At 40.3% G+C, this 22,214-nt stretch overlaps 1 protein-coding gene across 3 annotated transcripts in view; it reads right to left on the reverse strand.

The window, feature by feature from the left end:
- The window catches only part of daam2 (dishevelled associated activator of morphogenesis 2), a 176,575-nt gene that overhangs the window by 54,082 nt on the left and 100,279 nt on the right, over nucleotides 1–22,214 (reverse strand). For all 3 annotated transcript variants that reach the window (XM_063007178.1, XM_063007176.1, XM_063007177.1), the window contains exon 5: nucleotides 12,260–12,354. In XM_063007178.1, coding sequence (XP_062863248.1) covers nucleotides 12,260–12,354 — 95 coding nt within the window. The remainder of the gene's footprint in view (nucleotides 1–12,259; nucleotides 12,355–22,214) is intronic.

Below are 22,214 nucleotides of genomic sequence, written 5' to 3' on the forward strand. Positions count from 1 at the left end.
ATGACTAGGTAAGTTTGGGGTTGGATTTTTTGCAATAGACACAAAAGACTTAAAACGAGAACTGAAAAGTATAATAATAAAAAAGGAAGTGACCCGTCTTGACCCATCTGTTTGACATACACATTCAAAGTGCCAGTTGCCAAAAATAACTAAGTACCAACCATTCAGTATCTCATGGGGAAAACACTTCTGTAGCATGTTACTCATTACAAAGCAAAGTTATGACAAAAGTCTACATCTTAAAGTATAACAATATACCCACATTATATTACAGTGGACCCTTGACTTACGAATTTAATTGGTTCAGAAGGTCTGTTCTTAAGTCAAAATGTTCGTTAGTTAAACCTATTTTTCCCATAACAAATTATGTAAATAGAATTAATCTGTGCCAGACCTTCCAACCCCCCCCCCCCCCCAACCTAACCTTTCTAATGTCTTAAATGGTCTTTTTTGTTATAAATACAAGTATATTTGCCCTTAAATCTTAAATTATAAAATAGACATTTCTGTAATAAACAATAATAAACAACAACACACAGTAGTACTGTACTGTACATAAAAACACACATCACATTTCAGTACAGTACGTGTGCTGTACCATACACCATAATACATTGTATCTACCAGAAACAACAATAACTCTCATATTTCTGTATTATTTCCTTCTTTATTTCAATAGCGTTGTATTTTGTAGGTGTAATTTCATGAAAGTATAACTTCCTTCTTCTCTCTTACTCACTGTCCCCTCTGTCTGATACAAAAAACAGCGCTTTCTCTGCACCTTCTCTGGGGACATTTTAATATTGAATTTCATAAAATATAAAGAAAACACTGAAAAACACAGTCCGCTGTCCGAATGTTCGTTCACTGTATATATATATATACTGTATATATATACTGTATATATACAGTGTATCACAAAAGTGAGTACACCCCTCACATTTCTGCAGATATTTAAGTATATCTTTTCATGGGACAACACTGACAAAATGACACTTTGACACAATGAAAAGTAGTCTGTGTGCAGCTTATATAACAGTGTAAATTTATTCTTCCCTCAAAATAACTCAATATACAGCCATTAATGTCTAAACCACCGGCAACAAAAGTGAGTACACCCCTAAGAGACTACACCCCTAAATGTCCAAATTGAGCACTGCTTGTCATTTTCCCTCCAAAATGTCATGTGATTTGTTAGTGTTACTAGGTCTCAGGTGTGCATAGGGAGCAGGTGTGTTCAATTTAGTAGTACAGCTCTCACACTCTCTCATACTGGTCACTGAAAGTTCCAACATGGCACCTCATGGCAAAGAACTCTCTGAGGATCTTAAAAGACGAACTGTTGCGCTACATGAAGATGGCCAAGGCTACAAGAAGATTGCCAACACCCTGAAACTGAGCTGCAGCACAGTGGCCAAGATCATCCAGTGTTTTAAAAGAGCAGGGTCCACTCAGAACAGACCTCGCGTCGGTCGTCCAAAGAAGCCGAGTGCACGTGCTCAGCGTCACATCCAACTGCTGTCTTTGAAAGATAGGCGCAGGAGTGCTGTCAGCATTGCTGCAGAGATTGAAAAGGTGGGGGGTCAGCCTGTCAGTGCTCAGACCATACGCCGCACACTACATCAAATTGGTCTGCATGGCTGTCACCCCAGAAGGAAGCCTCTTCTGAAGTCTCTACACAAGAAAGCCCGCAAACAGTTTGCTGAAGACATGTCAACAAAGGACATGGATTACTGGAACCATGTCCTATGGTCTGATGAGACCAAGATTAATTTGTTTGGTTCAGATGGTCTCAAGCATGTGTGGCGGCAATCAGGTGAGGAGTACAAAGATAAGTGTGTCATACCTACAGTCAAGCATGGTGGTGGGAATGCCATGGTCTGGGGCTGCATGAGTGCAGCAGGTGTTGGGGAGTTACATTTCATTGAGGGACACATTAACTCCAATATGTACTGTGAAATACTGAAGCAGAGCATGATCCCCTCCCTCCGGAAACTGGGTCGCAGGTCAGTGTTCCAGCATGATAATGACCCCAAACACACCTCTAAGACGACCACTGCTTTATTGAAGAGGCTGAGGGTAAAGGTGATGGACTGGCCAAACATGTCTCCAGACCTAAACCAAATAGAACATCTTTGGGGCATCCTCAAGCGGAAGGTGGAGGAGCGCAAAGTCTCGAATATCCGCCAGCTCCGTGATGTCGTCATGGAGGAGTGGAAAAGCATTCCAGTGGCAACCTGTGAAGCTGTGGTAAACTCCATGCCCAGGAGAGTTAAGGCAGTTCTGGGAAATAATGGTGGCCACACAAAATATTGACACTTCAGGAACTTTCACTAAGGGGTGTACTCACTTTTGTTGCCGGTGGTTTAGACATTAATGGCTGTATATTGAGTTATTTTGAGGGAAGAATAAATTTACACTGTTATATAAGCTGCACACAGACTACTTTTCATTGTGTCAAAGTGTCATTTTGTCAGTGTTGTCCCATGAAAAGATATACTTAAATATCTGCAGAAATGTGAGGGGTGTACTCACTTTTGTGATACACTGTATATATATATATATATATATATATAGATATATAGATAGATAGATAGATAGATAGATAGATAGATAGATAGAGAGATAGAGAGAGAGAGAGAGAGAGAGAGAGAGAGAGAGAGAGAGAGAGAGAGAGAGACGGTTGGAGTGAACACGTCACGTGTTTTGCGAATTTTGGTTCGTAGTCCGAAATTTGTTTGTATGTTAAGTTGAAAAAGATCGTTTGTAACCCGATATGTTTGTATGGTAAACCGCTCGTAACTCAAGGGTCTACTGTATATCTCAGAAATCAGCTGCTTTGTCCTGATATATACCTAGAATGCACAAAGCTGCAGTAAACATGTGCAAGTTATCATCCTTGTAGGACAAGGCATCCATTTTGCCTGTATAAAAACTGATGTTTAATGGCCTAAAACTCTGATTTCGTCTTCATAAGAGGTTAAACGCAAAGATAAAAATAACACTTTGTAAATAACACTGTTTCTAAATAACACTTTGAACTTTGCTCCATGATTCACAGACTACAAAATTTACAGAGTTACTGTTAATGGTGCCTACCCACTTCTGCACATAAGTACATGTACATCCTTCACATTTGCAAACCGGTAGAAAAATGTTGAGTGCTGAATGATCTCTTGGTTCACACTCCTGTTTTACCTCTGTTTCATAGAGGTCATTAATACCATGTGTGAATCATTCATCTCCATGCTGACTGCTCTACACAGCCAACAGTTATATATCTTGAAGAGATGCTGTTAGAGGACACAGGAACCCTCTTTTTAAAAGAAGAAAGGCCTTAGAGCATGCAATGTTAGCCAAAAGACAGACAGATACAGTCTGCGCCAAAGACGGCTCCACTTAAGCCTTGGCTTTGGATAAATGAGGTCAGAGCGAACTTGGAAGCCAGTTAAAAAGTCCATTTTGTAGTCCATATTGAAAATAAATCAAACTTTTAATGAAAAGGTTTAAACACAGTGGAGATATATGTTATGTTGAGCTTATTGCTGCTAGACAATAATAATCTATAGCAGTGGTTCCCAAAAGTTTTGTGATAAGAGCAGCACTGTAAAAATACTTTATTTCACAGAATTTCCAAATGGCATTTACAATTACAGAGCAGTTCAGGTTACTTGGGCTTATGTGGTACAGTCCCACAAGTGCTAAGTAATGACTAGTTCAAACTACAAGTTTTTTGCCCTGATTTTCGCTTACCAACTGGTCGCCACTAGAGGTGGCAGCTCAGAAGCAACTCGGCGTTCCCTCTGTGATTGAAACTCGGCTCTTGTTTGCTATGTGTGAACTGTTCAACAACTCGATACAAGCAGCTTGGGAAAAATATCTAGCATGTTAAATATCTGAAGCAGTCACCGACTCAAAATCCTGTAGTGTGAAAGATGTTGTGAGCAGGTTGCAAGTGGCAGCGAGTGCAATGTCAAACTACAGCCAATGAGAACGCAAGATATGGTGTGAGGGAAAACCCGGGAGAGGTGTGTAAATATGATCCAGTTGTTTAGAAGTGTGAACTGTACAGTGATCTAATGACTTGGAAAGTCGTGTAGTGTGAACTTGGCGTAAGCTACACCTACCATACAGTTATAGATATACAATTACTAACTGTAGCCCATTTGTTGCTCTGTGCACTTTATCACCCCCCATTGAACCTTATCTGTCAATCAAAGACTGATTTTGAATATTTTATTTATAATTTTAACATTAAGCAGAACTGTAATACAAATGTAAAACAACACAAACCAATTTACTCCCCACAACAGAAGGTTTCAAATAATGACAATAATTATAACAATAAATGAAAAATAATTGAGTTTAAAAAAGGGAGGTCCTTACACAGCATTGATAACCCCACCTCTTAGTCCCCACTTTGTCTGCAACAGGCACTTGCCAATCGTGTCTGCTAGATTTAAACTCGATAAGCTCAGAATCCCATGCTAGTCTTCTTCTAAGTATCATTGGTCCATGGTTTAGGTTTATAGTATCACCTCTTGTACTTAATAAACTCAAAGCACATCTGAACAATAGAAGTCAGTCAGTTAACAATGCCTTTTATAGGCCCACTGGGCAGTCGAGCAAAAACATTTCTTATTCAATCAGGCTGGAAGTTTAGCATGTATGGGACACAGCTGGGGTAGCACTGAGCCGTTTAAAGTTCGGCCAACACAAACTCCACCTCACAGGATGGTTCCCGTACTCAAAGCTGCCTGGCCAGCTTCATCCCCTCATTTCCCCTCAGACCGAGACAAGCTCAGCTACCAGACTCACACAGAACTGAGAGAAAAACAAAACACTGTCCAAAGTCTTCAAACTTGCGGGGTTAAGTTTCTCTGAAGATATTTGACAAGTGTGAAAACAAAGATGTTTGTTAGGTTCAGTCTATTTAGCCTTTTAGCCTTTCTGAGATCCTACTGTCAATATTTTGAAACCCAGTACTTGGGAGACAATCAAACTCTTGATTATTTATAAAGTGTGCTAAGAGCCACTGATCTCAGGTCAACTCACTCTTTTAAAAGACAATTATCAGATATCTAGAAGTGAAAACCTAAAAACTGGAAACTGCTGCATTGATGTCACTTTTTATATACAATACATTAAAAAAATAATAATAAAAAAATCTGGCATTAAAGTTAATAAAAACTTAAAAATGCATTTACACTGATGTCATGACATAAAAACTACCTCCTTGTTTCTACACTCCCTGTCCACTTTATCAGCTCCACTTACCATATAGAAGCACTTTGTAGTTCTACAATTACTGACTGTAGTCCATCTGTTTTGCTACATACTGTTTTAACCTGCTTTCACCCTGTTCTTCAATGGTCAGGACCACCACAGAACAGGTATTATTTAGGTGGTGGATCATTCTCAGCACTGCAGTGACACTGACTTGGTGGTGGTGTGTTAGTGTGCGTTGTGCTGGTATGAATGGATCAGACACAGCAGCGCTGCTGGAGTTTTTAAATACCGTGTCCACTCACTGTCCACTCTATTAGACACTCCTAGCAAGTTGGTGCAGCTTGTAGGTAAATCAGAAACAAGTTGATGAGTTGGTCATCTTCTAGACCTTCATCAGTGGTCACAGGACGCTGCCCACGAGGTGCTGTTAGCTGGATATTTTTGGTTGGTGGACTATTCTCAGTCCAGCAGTGACAGTGAGGTGTTTAAAAACTCCATCAGTGCTGCTGTGTCTTATCCACTCATACCAGCACAACACACACTACACACACTACACACCACCAATATGTCAGTGTCACTGCAGTGCTGAGAATCATCCACCACTTAAATAATACCTGCTCTGTGGGGGTCCTGGGAGAGTCCTGAACATTGAAGAACAGGGTGAAAGCAGGCTAAAAACAGATGTAGAGAAACAGATGGACTACAGTCAGTAATTGTAGAACTACAAAGTGCTTCTATATGGTAAGTGGAGCTGATAAAATGGCCAGTAAGTGTAGAATCAAGAAGGTGGTTTTAATGTTATAGCTGATCAGTGTATATATGACAAAGACGTTCCCATCCGCCGTTGATTATTATTGTCCATCATCATTATTTGTCATTCTGTCTGACCAAATACAACACTACTGTTATAGTCATGTATAAGTCATGGTTTTTGCCCTGAATGGAATTATTACATTATGTTTTTAGCTGTTTTTCAGGTTTTAAGATACTTGGTACATTTGTTTTAACCATTCTGTTTGTGTCCTACAAGAATATCCAACTTATTTGCAAGAAGAAATAAATATTGCCCAGTGCAACCTAAATAAAGGATGATATTACTAATACCTGAAAAGACTACATGTACACTGAGTAGCATGTACAAGGATTTAACCTTCACCTGAGCTTAAAGTCTCAAAGGCTCAGAGTCTGTCTTTAAGGGTCACAACTGTCACTGACTCTTTGATTAAATGTGATTAAGCAGTACTGACAGAGCCAGGATTAATTAAAGACGGTTTAGGATCTCAACTACATCAAAGATGGAGGGTGGGGACCAGACACGAGTTCGGATAGACATGCGACCTGTGTTGTGGTCCCGCTTATACAGAGCCGGAAAAGATCTGACAGACAGCAGAGGAGTAAAAGAGAACCCAATGATCTACAAACAACATTCAGTTCTGCCAGTATACTTAAAAAGCACAGAGCAGAGCAAACACTGATGGAGGTCATAGCTGTGAAAAACAGTTATTAGAGACTATAGGTTTTAGTTTTTTGGCCACAATGACCAAAGGTTTGCTCAGTGAAAAGATTTAGCATTTAAGCCTAACAACACTAAGTGTAATTACAGTCAAGCACTGCCGTGGTAGTGTTTTGGGGTTGCTTTGTTGTCAACAGAACTGGTGCTAGCATTGTTAACAGGTATATAAAATCAATTACATAAATAAATCAAGTATTTATAAATGAAGTATAAAGTATTGCTTTAAAATTTGAAGCAACAGTTTAGGAAAGACCCTTTCCTGTTGTACGGGAACTGTGCTCTGTGCACAAAGCAAGGTTTAATAAATGTGATGTTTGATGTGGAGGAACTTCAGTGGTTTGCACAAAGCCTCGACTCTGTTAAGCATCTTTGTTATGAATTAAAATGCTGATTACAAGCCAGGCCATCTGGTTTAACATCAGTACATTACCTTACAAGTGCTTTTTGAATTAAGTGGACACATATTCTACCAGGCAAAAGGTGAAATCTTGTGTTAAGCTTTCTTAACAGTATGAAGTGGAATGGGGGACTGCATATAATCAAATTGATTTGTCTCAAAGCAACTTTACAGAATCCAGGACCGAGACCAAAAATCCCTGTTGAGCAAGCCAAGGACGACAGTGGCAAGGAAAAACTCCCCTAAATTACAGGAAGAAACCTTCAGAGAAACCAGACTCAGTAGGGACCTCCATCCTCCTTCACATATATTTATTCATTCATTTATTAGGATTTTAACATCATGTTTTACACTTTGGTTACATTCATGACAGGACGGGTAGCTACTCGTTACACAAGAGTTATCAGTTCACAAGTTTAACATTAAACACAGTCATGGACAATTTTGTATCTAATATTCAGTTTTTGGACTGTGGGAGGAAACTGGAGCTCCCGGAGGAAACCCACGCAGACCATGCAAACTCCACACAGAAAGGACCCAGACCACCCCACCTGGGGATCAAACCCAGGACTTTCTTGCTGTGAGGTGACAGCGCTACCCACTTAGCCACCTTGCCGCCTCTTCACATATGCCCATGCTTTTGAAATGCAATGTTCAACAAGCTCATTTTTGGGTGTAAGCATAATTCTAAGTATACGTAAACTTTTAACTTCAACAGTATAGAGTTTGCATGTTCTCCCGGTGTCTGCGTGGGTTTGCTCCAGGAGCTCCGGTTTCCTCCCATGGTCCGTGCAAGTGAGGTGAATTGAAAATACAATATTGTCCATGACTGTTTGATATTGAACTTGAATTGATAAATCTTGTGTAACCAGTAATTACCTGTCCTGTCGTGAATGTAACCAAAGTGTAAAATATGACGTTAAAATCCTAATATAATAATAATAATAATAATATTTTGCTCAACAGGTCACGCAGCGGGATATTCCGCTAGCACACCAGCGTCGAGATTCTGAACTCCTCGGTTTGAAACTGGGCGTTGCCATGGGTCGGCTGGGTGCCTTCTAGCGGGCATAATTGGCAATGCCTGCAGCAGACACGTCTCTGCTAGGGCGGGATGACCAGACTATGTGGGTGGGGGTCTTCAAACGCTGTGTAAGGACCCTGATTAGCAGATAGAGAGGCATCTGTGCAGAATTCATGTGCAAAAAGGGTTCCGCTAAGGGCTGCTCGCGGGTCGTAGGAGGAGGCGTGAGCAGCAATATACCCACCTCGACTGCAATCAGGGATCCCCCAGCAGCGGAAGACAAATTGACTACGCTAAATTGGAAGAAAATGGGAGAAAATGCATACATAAAATAGAAAAAAAAAGTGTCCGTCTAAGTGTTCTAGCCCCTCATTCTCTCTGTGAGGTACTCCAGTACTTCAGATGCACTATATGACACAAATTTTCAGTCGGCGTTATAATCGACAACATCTGCAAGCACTTGTGAAGTGGAACACACAGAGATGACCTAGTAAAGCACCGAAGCCAGAATCCCTCAATGTCGTGTTAATATGTGATCAATGCAGCCAGCGTTATGACCAATCGGCGGCAGACTGTCTATGCTGACTAACAAATCTTTTGAATCGAACATGGAGCCTGACTCCTAGCTGTCAGCTTTCTTTTTCTGAGGACGGCCACTTGGGTTCTGGTGGAACACTTAAGTTGGAAATTCTCACAACGTCGGGCCAGAGTTAAAACTGAGCAGTAATCACACACTCGCAGTAATGTCATCACGCATTTATGAGCCTGTGATCATCCATTATTCATGAACCAAAGGCCTGGAATGCTGAGCAGTTGTATGGAGGGTTTTCAGTTTTGGATTACAGTATGCAGACTGTTCATGACTGACGTGCCGATTACATTATTTAACTGTGGTTATATATTCACCACTCTAATGTGTCTTCTGAAGCAGCTATTATTTACAAGATGGCCATAAATCAGGAATTCTTTGGAAAAACAGTTGTAATGGGGTGGCTGCTGAGTGTTGTTCATGTTAGGAGTCATGTCATTTTGCGTTGCCTGTTTTGGCCAGCAGATGGGGCACAGAGGTGCAGTAGTGTAGGACAGCAGTCTCCAACTTTTTTGCACCACGGGCCTGTTTCATATAAGATATAATTTCACGGATTGGCTTGGGCGGGAGGATTTAAATTGGAATAACTATAGAATGGAAAATCAGTGTGAGTCCTGAGCTTTTTGTGCTGCAACGAGACACTGCTTCCATCTAGTGGTGATAAGTGACAATAATACCGAAGAGTTTTGGAAATTAAATTGCTCTTGTAACGATCTCTGATTATTTATTCTTTCTGTGCTGCCCGATAATAAATGACCCACGGACCGATACTGGAGAAATTTGTACCCTTAAACTCAACGTTTCCCTTAAACTCGACAGCTTTTTTAAAAATTATTATTTAATTTTAAATTAACAATGAACAGCCACTGCGTTCAGCGCTTGGCTTAAGCCATGTGGTAAAATGTCATCAAAGTGCGGATATGAGACGAATCTGCATTAGTGTGGAATAACTGTAAAATTTACTCTAAAAGCGTCCACATGTATCTGTGTTTAGCTTGATTTTTCTCACTGTTTCACTTTTAAACTTGTGTTATAGTTCAGGGTGCTGACAAATGGTGAGAATCAGCTTCTCAGAGTCTAAAACGCTTATCATAAAAAAAACACAATGTGACTTGTACTAAAAGAACAACATAGGAACAAACTTCTCTTAATTATTACTGATCATAAGTTCTCTCCACTAATGAAACTACTTGCACGTTGTTTTAGTACAATATGTCACGTTAAGCTTTATGCACCGGACACTCTATATGAAATAACAGCACAGCAGCACAAAAGTGGTTTTGTCACTTTTTATGTGAATGCACACTTTTTATGTGAATAAACAGAACAGAATACAGTATTGCAAGATCAAGCATCTCGATTAAGCAGCATAAGGAAACAATAAAGAAGTTAAGGTAAAGTGCCGGTTTTATTGTATTTTATATAGATCTTCTGTTTTTTCAATTGTATTTCAGTGTATTTATATTATATTTGTGTTATTTTCAGTGTATAAGTGTCAAAAACAACCCCATTAGTTTACATTAGTCTAAACTATATGCAGTTCCATGGGACCACGGAACGCATTAACAGGTTTCTCATACACCCTAATGGGAAAAAATACCTTAAAACTCAACGCCTTTAAAACTTGATGCCACTCCGAGAACAATGTGCATTAGCACAAGTGACACTAATGTTTACATCAATAGCATGTGTCCTTATTTATTTATTACCTATCTGACACTCTTTATTGCTGAAAAAAAACCATTTGGTTGGTGAGTCATTTTACACTCTCACTCACTCACTTTCTTAACTGCTTATCCAATTAGGGTCACATGGGGGGTGCTGGAGCCTATCCCAGCTTTTTAATGGGCGCAAGACACACAGTAACACCCTGGACAACCAGTACATCGCAGGGCAGACACACATACACACACACACCCACCCATTCACCTATAGGGCAATTCAGTGTCTCCAATTAACCTGACTGCATGTTTTTGGACTGTGGGAGGAAACCGGAGCTCCCAGTGGAAACCCACGCAGACACGGGGAGAATATGCAAACGCCGCACAGAAAGGACCCGGACTGCCCCGCACAGGGATCGAACCCAGGACCTTCTTGCTGTGAGGCGACAGTGCTACCCAACAAGCCACTGTGCCTGTCATTTTAAATTTAAATTGTTTATTTTTAGTTTTCATCAGCTGCTTTACCTTGTCAGGGTTGCAACAGGCCCAGTTCCACTGGAAAACACTGGGCTTAAAGTAGGACACCAATCCATTATAGGGCTTCAACAGCCCCCTCTCAGACATATCCGACCATGTCTGCATAGACGCCCGGCTGGTCGAATGCACTGCTGAGATTTGAACCTGGAACTCAGTGTTGGTGGGCTAGTATAACAGACCGCCATGCCACCCGAGCGCTAGCTGTTTAATTATGTTACCCAATCCAAAACCTGAAAATTTGGCCCCATACATTACATTTATTCTGCCTGACTAAATTAATTAAGAACACAGCAGAAGCAGTAGCCTCAGTTTAACATTTATTCAGCTGCACTTAATGAATATAAAACATTCTAAAACATTCATGCATACACACATTAAACGCCAATAACATTTTGATTGCCTCCAGATGGCAGGTTACTCCTGAAGTCAAGCCTCTCATGCAGCAGTTCGTGAACTTGCACGCTTCCTGTTTGGACGACGATGTGTTTTTATTCACTTTAATATTCCAACACTGTGAAACCAGCCACTGATGCTCAGACATACCAGAACCAAAAAAACAAGTCATTCGCTCCCGTTGCACGACAAAGTCAGACCACAAAAACCCGAGACACGAGCCATATGGGCTTCTGTATATGTTGAGGGAGAGGAGTAACATGGGTGAAATAGTCATAGAAGAGGCTCAAATCACCCAGACTCCTATTAAAAGAGGTACTAAAGCTAATCTTAAGTCTGACTAAAAGCAGAACCTCTGAGCTTAATTTTTTTCCACTATTTCTGAAAAACATTTAGATTTTTGTCCGTTTTGGAAATTGGGACGACTTTTGGGTATACATTTTCCTCACAGCTTACTTACATAGACAAAATCTACTTTTTTACCTCTACAGCTTACTTCATACCTTGGTGGCACCCTTGTAGCTCCTATTACTCTGTGTAATTAACACATTACAATTATAGGGTGTGTGCAGACTTAACAAATGATTATGTAGCAAGAGTTACAGTATCCAGTATTACAGTATTAGATACAGTATTACAGTACAGTATTACAGTATTATAGATACAGTAATTACAGATACAGTATTACAGTATCCAGTACACAAGTAAGAAAAACAATGTGCCTCATGTGACTCAAATTTATATTCTTAATGACGGCATAAACAGTAAAAATCATGTGAAATATTTTATGTTACTGAAATCAGATGTGGTGTCCGATCTGCAGTGATTAGACCTCAATCTTGACCTCAGTCTTGATAAGTTGCCCCTGACAGTGGACAACTTATGTGTAGTTCACAGTAATAGAAAAAGTCCTTACCTCATAGGCTGTGTACGAAGTGCTGTTTTCAGATCTTCCACCACTTTATTTCTCATTTCCATCTCTTCCTCGTCAAATGCAAAAAGTGTCTGCATCTAAAACACACACAGAGCAAGTATACATCATTTAGCTTTAATCATGATATTAAAGTAAATGCAGAACAAACTGAATAAAAGCTCTATCCACATATCTATCCATCCATCCATCCAATTATCCATCCATCCATCCATCCATTTATCCAGCCATCCATCCATCCATCCAACCATCCATCCATCCAATCATCCAACCATCCATCCATCCAATCATCCAACCATCCATCCATCCTTCCATATCCATCTATCCATCTATCTATCTATCTATCTATCTATCTATCTATCTATCTATCTATCTATCCATCTATCTATCCATCTATCCATCTATCCATCCATCTATCTATCTATCTATCTATCTATCTATCCAATCATCCAACCATGCATCCACCCATTCACTGTGATATAACAATAAACATCAAATAAATGTTAGTTCATTATTGGAAATGTATGCCTCGATTTTATTTTCAAAAAACCTTTTATTCATTACCGTTACATCATCAAACACAGAACCCACAAGTCATAATCTGCGTAGTTCTTTTAAAAAAAGAAACATGGTTAAATGTGTGTACAAATGATAACAGATAAATTTGAATATTTTAAATTGCCAATCTTAAAACGCACTGAAATTATATAATGTGAAGATGGTTATGCTCAGCTTAGCAAAGCTAAACAGCAAAACCAAAAATCAAATTTTCCTCATACCTTTTATTTTTCGTAATTATTAAGACTAGCTGATTAAGTGAATCTAGAGATTTGTGCTGGAAGTTTAAGAGGAAATTAATTTCATGTTTTATTTGTATTGCTGCTAATCTGTATAATATATTACACTGATCAGCCATAACATTAAAACCACCTCCTTGTTTCTACACACACTGTCCATTGTATCAGCTCCACTTACCATATAGAAGCACTTTGTAGTTCTACAATTACTGACTGTAGTCCATCTGTTTCTCTACATACTTTGTTAGCTCGCTTTCACCCTGTTCTTCAATGGTCAGGACTCTCCCAGAACCCCCACAGAGTAGGTATTATTTGGGGGGTGGGTCATTCTCAGCACTGCAGTGACACTGACATGGTGGTGGTGTGTTAGTGTGTGTTGTGCTGGTATGAGTGGACCAGACACAGCAGTGCTGCTGGACTTTTTAAATACCATGTCCACTCACTGTCCACTCTATTAGACACTTCAACCTAGTTGGTCCACCTTGAAGAAGTCAAAGACGATCACTCATCTATTGCTGCTGTTTGAGTTGGTCATCTTAAAGACCTTCATCAGTGGTCACAGGAGGCTGCCCACCGGATGCTGTTGGCTGGACATTTTTGGTTGGTGGACTATTCTCAGTCCAGCAGTGACAGTGAGCTGTGTCTGATCCACTCATGCCAGCACAACACACACTAACACACCACCACCATGTCAGTGTCACTGCAGTGCTGAGAATCATCCACCACCTAAATAATACCTGCTCTGTGGTGGTCCTGGGAGAGTCCTGACCATTGAAGAACAGGGTGAAAGGGGGCTATGCAGAGAAACAGATGGACAAAGTGCTCCTATATGGTAAGTGGAGCTGATAAAATGGACAGTGAGTGTAGAAACAAGGAGGTGGTTTTAATGTTATGGTTGATCTGTATATATACAGTGTATCACAAAAGTGAGTACACCCCTCACATTTCTGCAGATATTTAAGTATATCTTTTCATTTGACAACACTGACAAAATGACACTTTGACACAATGAAAAGTAGTCTGTGTGCAGCTTATATAACAGTGTAAATTTATTCTTCCCTCAAAATAACTCAATATACAGCCATTAATGTCTAAACCACCGGCAACAAAAGTGAGTACACCCCTAAGAGACTACACCCCTAAATGTCCAAATTGAGCACTGCTTGTCATTTTTCCTCCAAAATGTCATGTGATTTGTTAGTGTTACTAGGTCTCAGGTGTGCATAGGGAGCAGGTGTGTTCAATTTAATAGTACAGCTCTCACACTCTCTCATACTGGTCACTGAAAGTTCCAACATGGCACCTCATGGCAAAGAACTCTCTGAGGATCTTAAAAGACGAATTGTTGCGCTACATGAAGGTGGCCAAGGCTACAAGAAGATTGCCAACACCCTGAAACTGAGCTGCAGCACAGTGGCCAAGATCATCCAGCGTTTTAAAAGAGCAGGGTCCACTCAGAACAGACCTCGCATTGGTCGTCCAAAGAAGCTGAGTGCACGTGCTCAGCGTCACATCCAACTGCTGTCTTTGAAAGATAGGCGCAGCAGTGCTGTCAGCATTGCTGCAGAGATTGAAAAGGTGGGGGGTCAGCCTGTCAGTGCTCAGACCATACGCCGCACACTACATCAAATTGGTCTGCATGGCTGTCACCCCAGAAGGAAGCCTCTTCTGAAGTCTCTACACAAGAAAGCACGCAAACAGTTTGCTGAAGACATGTCAACAAAGGACATGGATTACTGGAACCATGTCCTATGGTCTGATGAGACCAAGATTAATTTGTTTGGTTCAGATGGTCTCAAGCATGTGTGGCGGCAATCAGGTGAGGAGTACAAAGATAAGTGTGTCATGCCTACAGTCAAGCATGGTGGTGGGAATGCCATGGTCTGGGGCTGCATGAGTGCAGCAGGTGTTGGGGAGTTACATTTCATTGAGGGACACATGAACTCCAATATGTACTGTGAAATACTGAAGCAGAGCATGATCCCCTCCCTCCGGAAACTGGGTCGCAGGGCAGTGTTCCAGCATGATAATGACCCCAAACACACCTCTAAGACGACCACTGCTTTATTGAAGAGGCTGAGGGTAAAGGTGATGGACTGGCCAAGCATGTCTCCAGACCTAAACCCAATAGAACATCTTTGGGGCATCCTCAAGCGGAAGGTGGGAGAGCGCAAAGTCTCGAATATCCGCCAGCTCCGTGATGTCGTCATGGAGGAGTGGAAAAGCATTCCAGTGGCAACCTGTGAAGCTCTGGTAAACTCCATGGAGAGTTAAGGCAGTTCTGGGAAATAATGGTGGCCACACAAAATATTGACACTTCAGGAACTTTCACTAAGGGGTGTACTCACTTTTGTTGCCGGTGGTTTAGACATTAATGGCTGTATATTGAGTTATTTTGAGGGAAGAATAAATTTACACTGTTAAATAAGCTGCACACAGACTACTTTTCATTGTGTCAAAGGGTCATTTTGTCAGTGTTGTCCCATGAAAAGATATACTTAAATATCTGCAGAAATGAGGGGTCTGAGGGGTGTACTCACTTTTGTGATACACTGTATATATATATATACTGTATATTGCTCAAATAGTGTATTATATTTTGCCATATAATTAACTGCATCTTTTAATCAATCTATAGTGTTTGTAATTACCACAGACAAAAATGAACCTCAGACAATTCATTTAGGTAAGAAGATTTACTGTTATTTTCTTTGTAGAGAGGAATCAACCAGAGTTGCCTAACATCAATATAAATACTTATTTCATTGTAAAAGTAGACAGTTTTTGTTTAGTAGATTGGCAGTGTAGACACTATTATAAGTTGATTCCACTATGAGTTAAGGCTATTATGAATAAATCTAAATATAAAAAAACAGTAATAGTCAAACAATAGTTGCAGACAGAATCCAAACCACAAAGTCTGGGTGTGTTTTCAAATGAAAAACCTCTACTGGGTTTCTAATAATGTAAATAATAATCAGTTATAATCAACAAGGCGGTCAGTGTTCCTGATTATAAAAGCATGCTTGCAGTGAAGCTTCAAGTCTACCATGTGTAGTGTCCAAGTGCAGCGGTGCACATTAGATTTGGCACACGCGTCTGTTCAGCTTCTGTACTGCTGTCCTTCTTCCACTGTGGGCTTATGCCAAGCAGGAATGAAATCACAAATGTGTGTCAGAACTACACACTAAATCCTATTCAGGAAGCCTGTCCAATAGCTCTCCTGCATTACCGTTACTTAAAACAGACTGAAACGCTGCCAACAAAAGACTTATGTTGGATGACTTGGTCAGAGGAAGTGTAGAGAGTCATGCTTGGTAGACTGGCACTGCTTTTAAACACAGACGCAGATCATGTTTATGGAAAAGGAATAGCTGATACGGCACCAGGGTCTTTTTATACCAAATCCAGGCCCTGGTCTGGCCGCAGGGCTGAGCGGATGTTTCAGCCATAACATCCATTGGATGGGTCTGGTCTGTTTTTATCCAGATGGCTCGGGGATCACTGGCATGTCTGTGAAGCCTCAGGCTCGCTTAAAAATGGATATATGTCCTAAATGGAGGCCAGTAAAATGTGGATTAGGTGGTTTCTGTCTAACCTGAACAGGGAACTCTAATTGATAACCCAGACTGTCTCTGTGTTAGGTGTGTCCAAGGTCCACTAATCTTTTCTGAGTGTATCTACAGTTGGGTAGAGTTTATACTTTTAAAGGACATTTCATGTCAGTCTGGGGATTTCTATCATTTCTGCAACTGCTGTTTTTCTTTATAAATGATTAAACCATTTTGTTTTGTTAAAAAATAATAATAATAAACTTAGATGTTGATTGTAACTTTATGTATGATTGTAAAATTATGATGGGTCAAAATATACATACAATGCCGCTTAAATGGTGCCAGCAGTAAAATACGCTAGCACACCAGAGCTGGGATTTTAAATACATCGTATCGAATCTCAGCTCTGCCTTCCGGCCGGGCTGGGCAGCTACATGAACAACAATTGGCTGTTGTTTACAAGGTGGGATAAGCCAGACCAGGGTTTCACATAACTGGTGCAATTACGACCTCTGCTGGATGATTGATGGCGCCTGCGCATAGTTGAGGAATAATGCTGATCGGGGTGTGGCTCTCTGTGCACAAGACTGATCCGCATATGAACTTGCCTTGTGCAGGTGAAAAGATGCAGTCGGTACTGCGCACGTGTCGGAGGGGGCGTGTGTCAGTTGCGAAGCTCCTCAGTCTGAAGTGGAGGGTTGTATTGGTAAAGGGGTAGAGTAACACAATCAGGGTAATTAGATACGACTAGATTGGGGGGGAAATTATAATATATTTTAATTATAATTAAAATATAAAGATATATAAACTGTCAAAGCATGCTAAAAGCAAATCTGTCAAGTCCAGTCAAGTCAAATTTTTACAATGGACATCCAGGACCAACAGACCAAAAACCCTGTTGAGCAAGCCGAGGGCGACAGTAGTAAAACTCCCTTAAAATTACAGGAAGAAACCTTGAGAGGAACCAAAAAAATCTGTCATAATAATCAGATGTAATCCAGAAAACTGGCATTAATTAAAAGCTTCTGAAACTTAAGGTGACACTGTCCACTGTCAAGCAAGCTTTACCTTATCATAGACAATGTGCAAGAAAAAAGCCACTGCTTTTAAACTGGATCTGCTCAAATTTATTATAGTGGGTGATAGTGGGACTGGGAAAATACAGATGCAGGGATGTCTTACCTCTAAATCCACGAGGTTATAAAGATAACTGGACAATACCACTGGCAGTACAATACATCCTAATGAAGGACTCTTTGACTTTTAAGGCAGCACAGTAATAAGTCTCTACCTTCCACACAGGTCAGTTAAATGTACAGGTACAGCTGTCACAGTTAACTTCAAATACTGTCTGTTATTGTGAGATGGAACACTAACAGTTCAACCCTAAAGCCACACAAGGTCAAACCAGCACACGTAGAACAAACTCAGTGTAATAACAGTTTGTACTCTGGTAAATAGTGAAATAATAACTGCAATTTAGACTTTATTGCTCAACATTGGTGCAGGAAAATGTGTCAATAATCTTAATGTTGTTTTTAAATGTTGTCCATAAAACTACAGGTTGTTATTGCATTAATTTGAAGACAACTGTAAGTTGGAGTAAACTGGAGTTTTCAAACACATTTCAAACACTGAGAATAGTCCACCAACCAAATACATTCAGCCAACAGTGCCCCATGGGCAGTGTCCTGTGACCACTGATGAAGGTCTAGAAGATGACCAACTCAAACAGCAGCAGTAGATGAGCGATCGTCTCTGACTTTACATCTACAAGGTGGACCAACTAGGTAGGAGTGTCTAATAGAGTGGCTAGTGAGTGGACACTATTTAAAAACTCCAGAAGCACTGCTGTGTCTGATCCACTCATACCAGCACAACACACACTAACACACCACCATGTCAGTGTCACTGCAGTGCTGAGAATGATCCACCACCTAAATAATACCTGCTCTGTGGTGGTCCTGACCATTGGAGAACAGGGTGAAAGCAGGCTAAAAAGTATGTAGAGAAACAGATGAACTACAGTCAGTAATTGTAGAACTACAAAGTGCTTCTATATGGTAAGTGGAGCTGATAAAATGGACAGTAACTGTAGAAACAAGGAGGTGGTTTTAATGTTATGGCTGATCAGTGTCTCTAGTTAAGCATAAATACAATTGGCATTTGATACCCTGAGACATTTGGTGCATGTAATTACTGGTGAGTTTTATTACAATAGCAGGATTGTGATTACATGCATGAACAATCAGAGATTTACTAAGCGCCTGCTCAACCTTTTTTTAAACACAGCAAAAAACTGAACTGTGTGAAGGCAAAAATCTAAAGAATTATGCAGTTTAAGACATCTGTGATTGAAGACCAGAGAAGCAGTTTCACGCTAGACTTAATTTAAAGACAACCAATCTTGGCCCATTTATTCGTCTCTAAATCCTCTGATCTATGACTGTGACATTATGATAATAATACCTACAAGACAAATGGGAATGGAAGGCATGTGTAGGGTTCCCATTTAGAGCGTGACCACATTTTTTCTGACAGGGCGCTCTGCATGGCTGCTGGGAGCCAGGATGTAAAGTCGCCTGGCCAAGCAGATTCTGTGAAATAAGCATAATATTTTAGCTACCAGAGCCACAGCAGCCATCACGTCCTCGCCAAGCCATGAAGTCAGAGCACAACTGCTTCACTTAGTTTATAGAATTTTTACAATCTGCAAATGTCAAACGCACATTTGTTTCAGCATCTCGGTCAACGTGTCACAGTTCCTCAGTAGAACCTTTCTGTTGGTAGCCTGATGCTGCTCATTCCTATTTCAGCACCACTCGGACTAGTGCAAACTGAATCACATTAGAGTAAAAATAAAAGTATGCTTTTAATAATAGGTATTTAAAAAGTATTTACTTAATAATGGGTGCTCGGGTGGAATAGGAGTCTAATACTTATTATATAACAGTAAGTATATAGCCCAACACTACCATGACTCTAAGCAACCAGTTACCACCATGCACTCAACAGAAAATAGGCTATATGTAAGAGGGGATATCACTTCTTTTTTTTATGCATTTTCTTTCTTTTTCTCCCGATTTTATAGCGCACCCAATTTTTACCCAATTGCGTTGTTTCCTCTCTACTGGAGTTGACCCACGTCCCGATTGAGGAGAGCGAACTGACACACGCCCCCTCCAACATGTGCAGTATGCAGTAGCCGACTGCATCTTTTCACCTGCACAAGGCGAGTTCATGTGCGGATCAGCCTTGTGGATGGAGAGCCACACCCTGATCAGCATTATTCCTCCACTCTGTGCAGGTGCCATCAGTCAGCCAGCAGAAGTCGTAATTGCATCACTTCTGAGGTCCCAATCCGGCTTCCTCCCTGCATGAACAACAGCCAACCGTTGTTCATATAGCTGCCCATCCCAGCCTGATGGGATATCCTTTCTTAACCAGTGCAAGAGTGACTCCTACTATCTGGCCATTGTAAACAAAAAAAAAATGTCATAAATTAATAATAAAAAGAGCACAAATGTGTCTTAATGACGCTGTGTTGACCTATGTCGACAATTAACTACTAAACTATCCCTGTGATTTGTAATCAAAAAGTCGCTGGTTTAAGCCCCAAAACTGCAAGGCTTCAACGACTGGGCCCTTGAGCAAAGCACTTGAAACTTAATTGCTTGGAATTTACACTATATGGACAAAAGTATTGGGACACACCTCTTATACTATCATTGAATTTAGGTGTTTTATTCATTTCAATTGCCAGGAGTATATAAAATCAAGCACATGGCTGTGCAGTCTGCCTTTACAAACATTTTTGAAAGCATGAGTGGCTCAGTGAATTCGAGTGTGGTACTGTAATAGGATGCCACCATGGCAACCGGTCAGTTGGTGAAATTTCTTCCCTCCTAGATATTCCACGATCAACTGTAAGTGGTATTAGTGAAAAGTGGAAGCATTTAGGATTCACAGCATATCAGCCACTAAGTAGCAGATCACATGACGTTATAGAAAAGGTTCTCTGAGTGCTGAGGAGCATAGGTTATAAAAGTCACCGATGCTCTGCTGACTCAATTATTGTAGAGTTTAAAACTTCCATTGGCATTAACATCAGCACAAAAACTGTGCGCCAAAAGCTTCATGGCATGGATTTCCATGACCGAACAGCTGTACACAAGACTCACATCAACAAGCACACCGCCAATCATTGGATGGAGTGGTGTTTGTTTGTTTGTTAGATTCTTAACACCATGTCAGCTGCTATGGTCAGCTGCTAAGTCAAAGTGCGTACTGCCGTATATGGATTAGAGTGTTGTTTGAGTAACTGAAGGTGTAGAGTTTAATTGTTTTTTTGTTTTTTTCATATTTTATATGGGGTTTTAGGTCCTATTGCTGTCCTATTTCCTTGTAGTCGTTTGCATAGTAAAAATTTTGTTTCGGTGTTATTCATCTTTTGGCATGCATAGAGAGTGTGTTTAACAAAGGTTCCTGCTCCACTGAGGGGAATGGAGTGGTGTAAAGCACACCGCCACTGGACTATAACACAGTGAATACGTGACCTATGGAGTGTCAAATCACGCTTATCTGTCAGTCTGATAGACGAGTCTGGTTTGGCGAATGCCATGAGAATGTAACCTGCCAGAATGTATTGTGCCAAACGCAAAGTTTGGTGGAGGAGGTATAATGCCCAGTGGGTTGTTACTCACTTACCTACAAAGTTTGGTGGAGGAGGTATAATTCCCAGTGGGTTGTTTTTCAGGGATTGCCCTGTGCCCCTTAGTTCCAGTGAGGGAAATGCTTAATGCTCAGAATTTTTATGTATGTAACTGAGTAGGGTAGGATGTTTATAACTTTTTAATATTTGTATCCCTTTATCCCTTTATTTTTTCTCAGTTCAATACTGCATAAGCTCCTGCCAGTATTTGTAATAATGATTACCACAAACATGATAATAAAATGATGAACTGTTATATGTACTGTTGAACCTGTTACGCAGGAACTGTGCAGATCGATCAAACTGTTTTTCCAAACACACACAATAAACATCTGCAAAATGAACTGACCTCCAAACAGTGTGTTGCTAGGAATACATAACCTCTGCAAATCAAATAAATATAAATAATAAAAACAATGCTATGAAATATAACAGTGGATCTGTTTAAGAAGAATGCTTTAGGGAGAATCCTCAGGATGTGGATATGGGAAAAGTTCTGGATTAAGATCTAATAAACAGCATAAGTAAACTGAGGCTGGGGACACAAAAGTCCAGCACATGAGAAAAACTTCAGTGCAATATTGTGAGTATTAAGCAAACCTAAAGCATAGCAGGACTGATCAAAACACTTTTTTTTAATTACGCTTCCGACAAGCATGTTATGTAACACAGGCTCACATATAGACTAAAACATCTCCAGAGAAAGTTTTAAATCTCATTAAATAAAGTATGTAAATAAAAACTACAAGTTGTTTGAGTAGTGCTACCAATTCTGCGCCACATTTTATTTACACAATGTAATGATCTCTACACATTCAAAAATATCGCCATTAACATGGAGTTGGGCTCCCGTATGGATCACAATGGGGTCCTTCTGG

This window comes from Trichomycterus rosablanca, chromosome 13, assembly GCF_030014385.1.
Source record: "Trichomycterus rosablanca isolate fTriRos1 chromosome 13, fTriRos1.hap1, whole genome shotgun sequence".
Taxonomy (NCBI): Eukaryota; Metazoa; Chordata; class Actinopteri; order Siluriformes; family Trichomycteridae; genus Trichomycterus; species Trichomycterus rosablanca.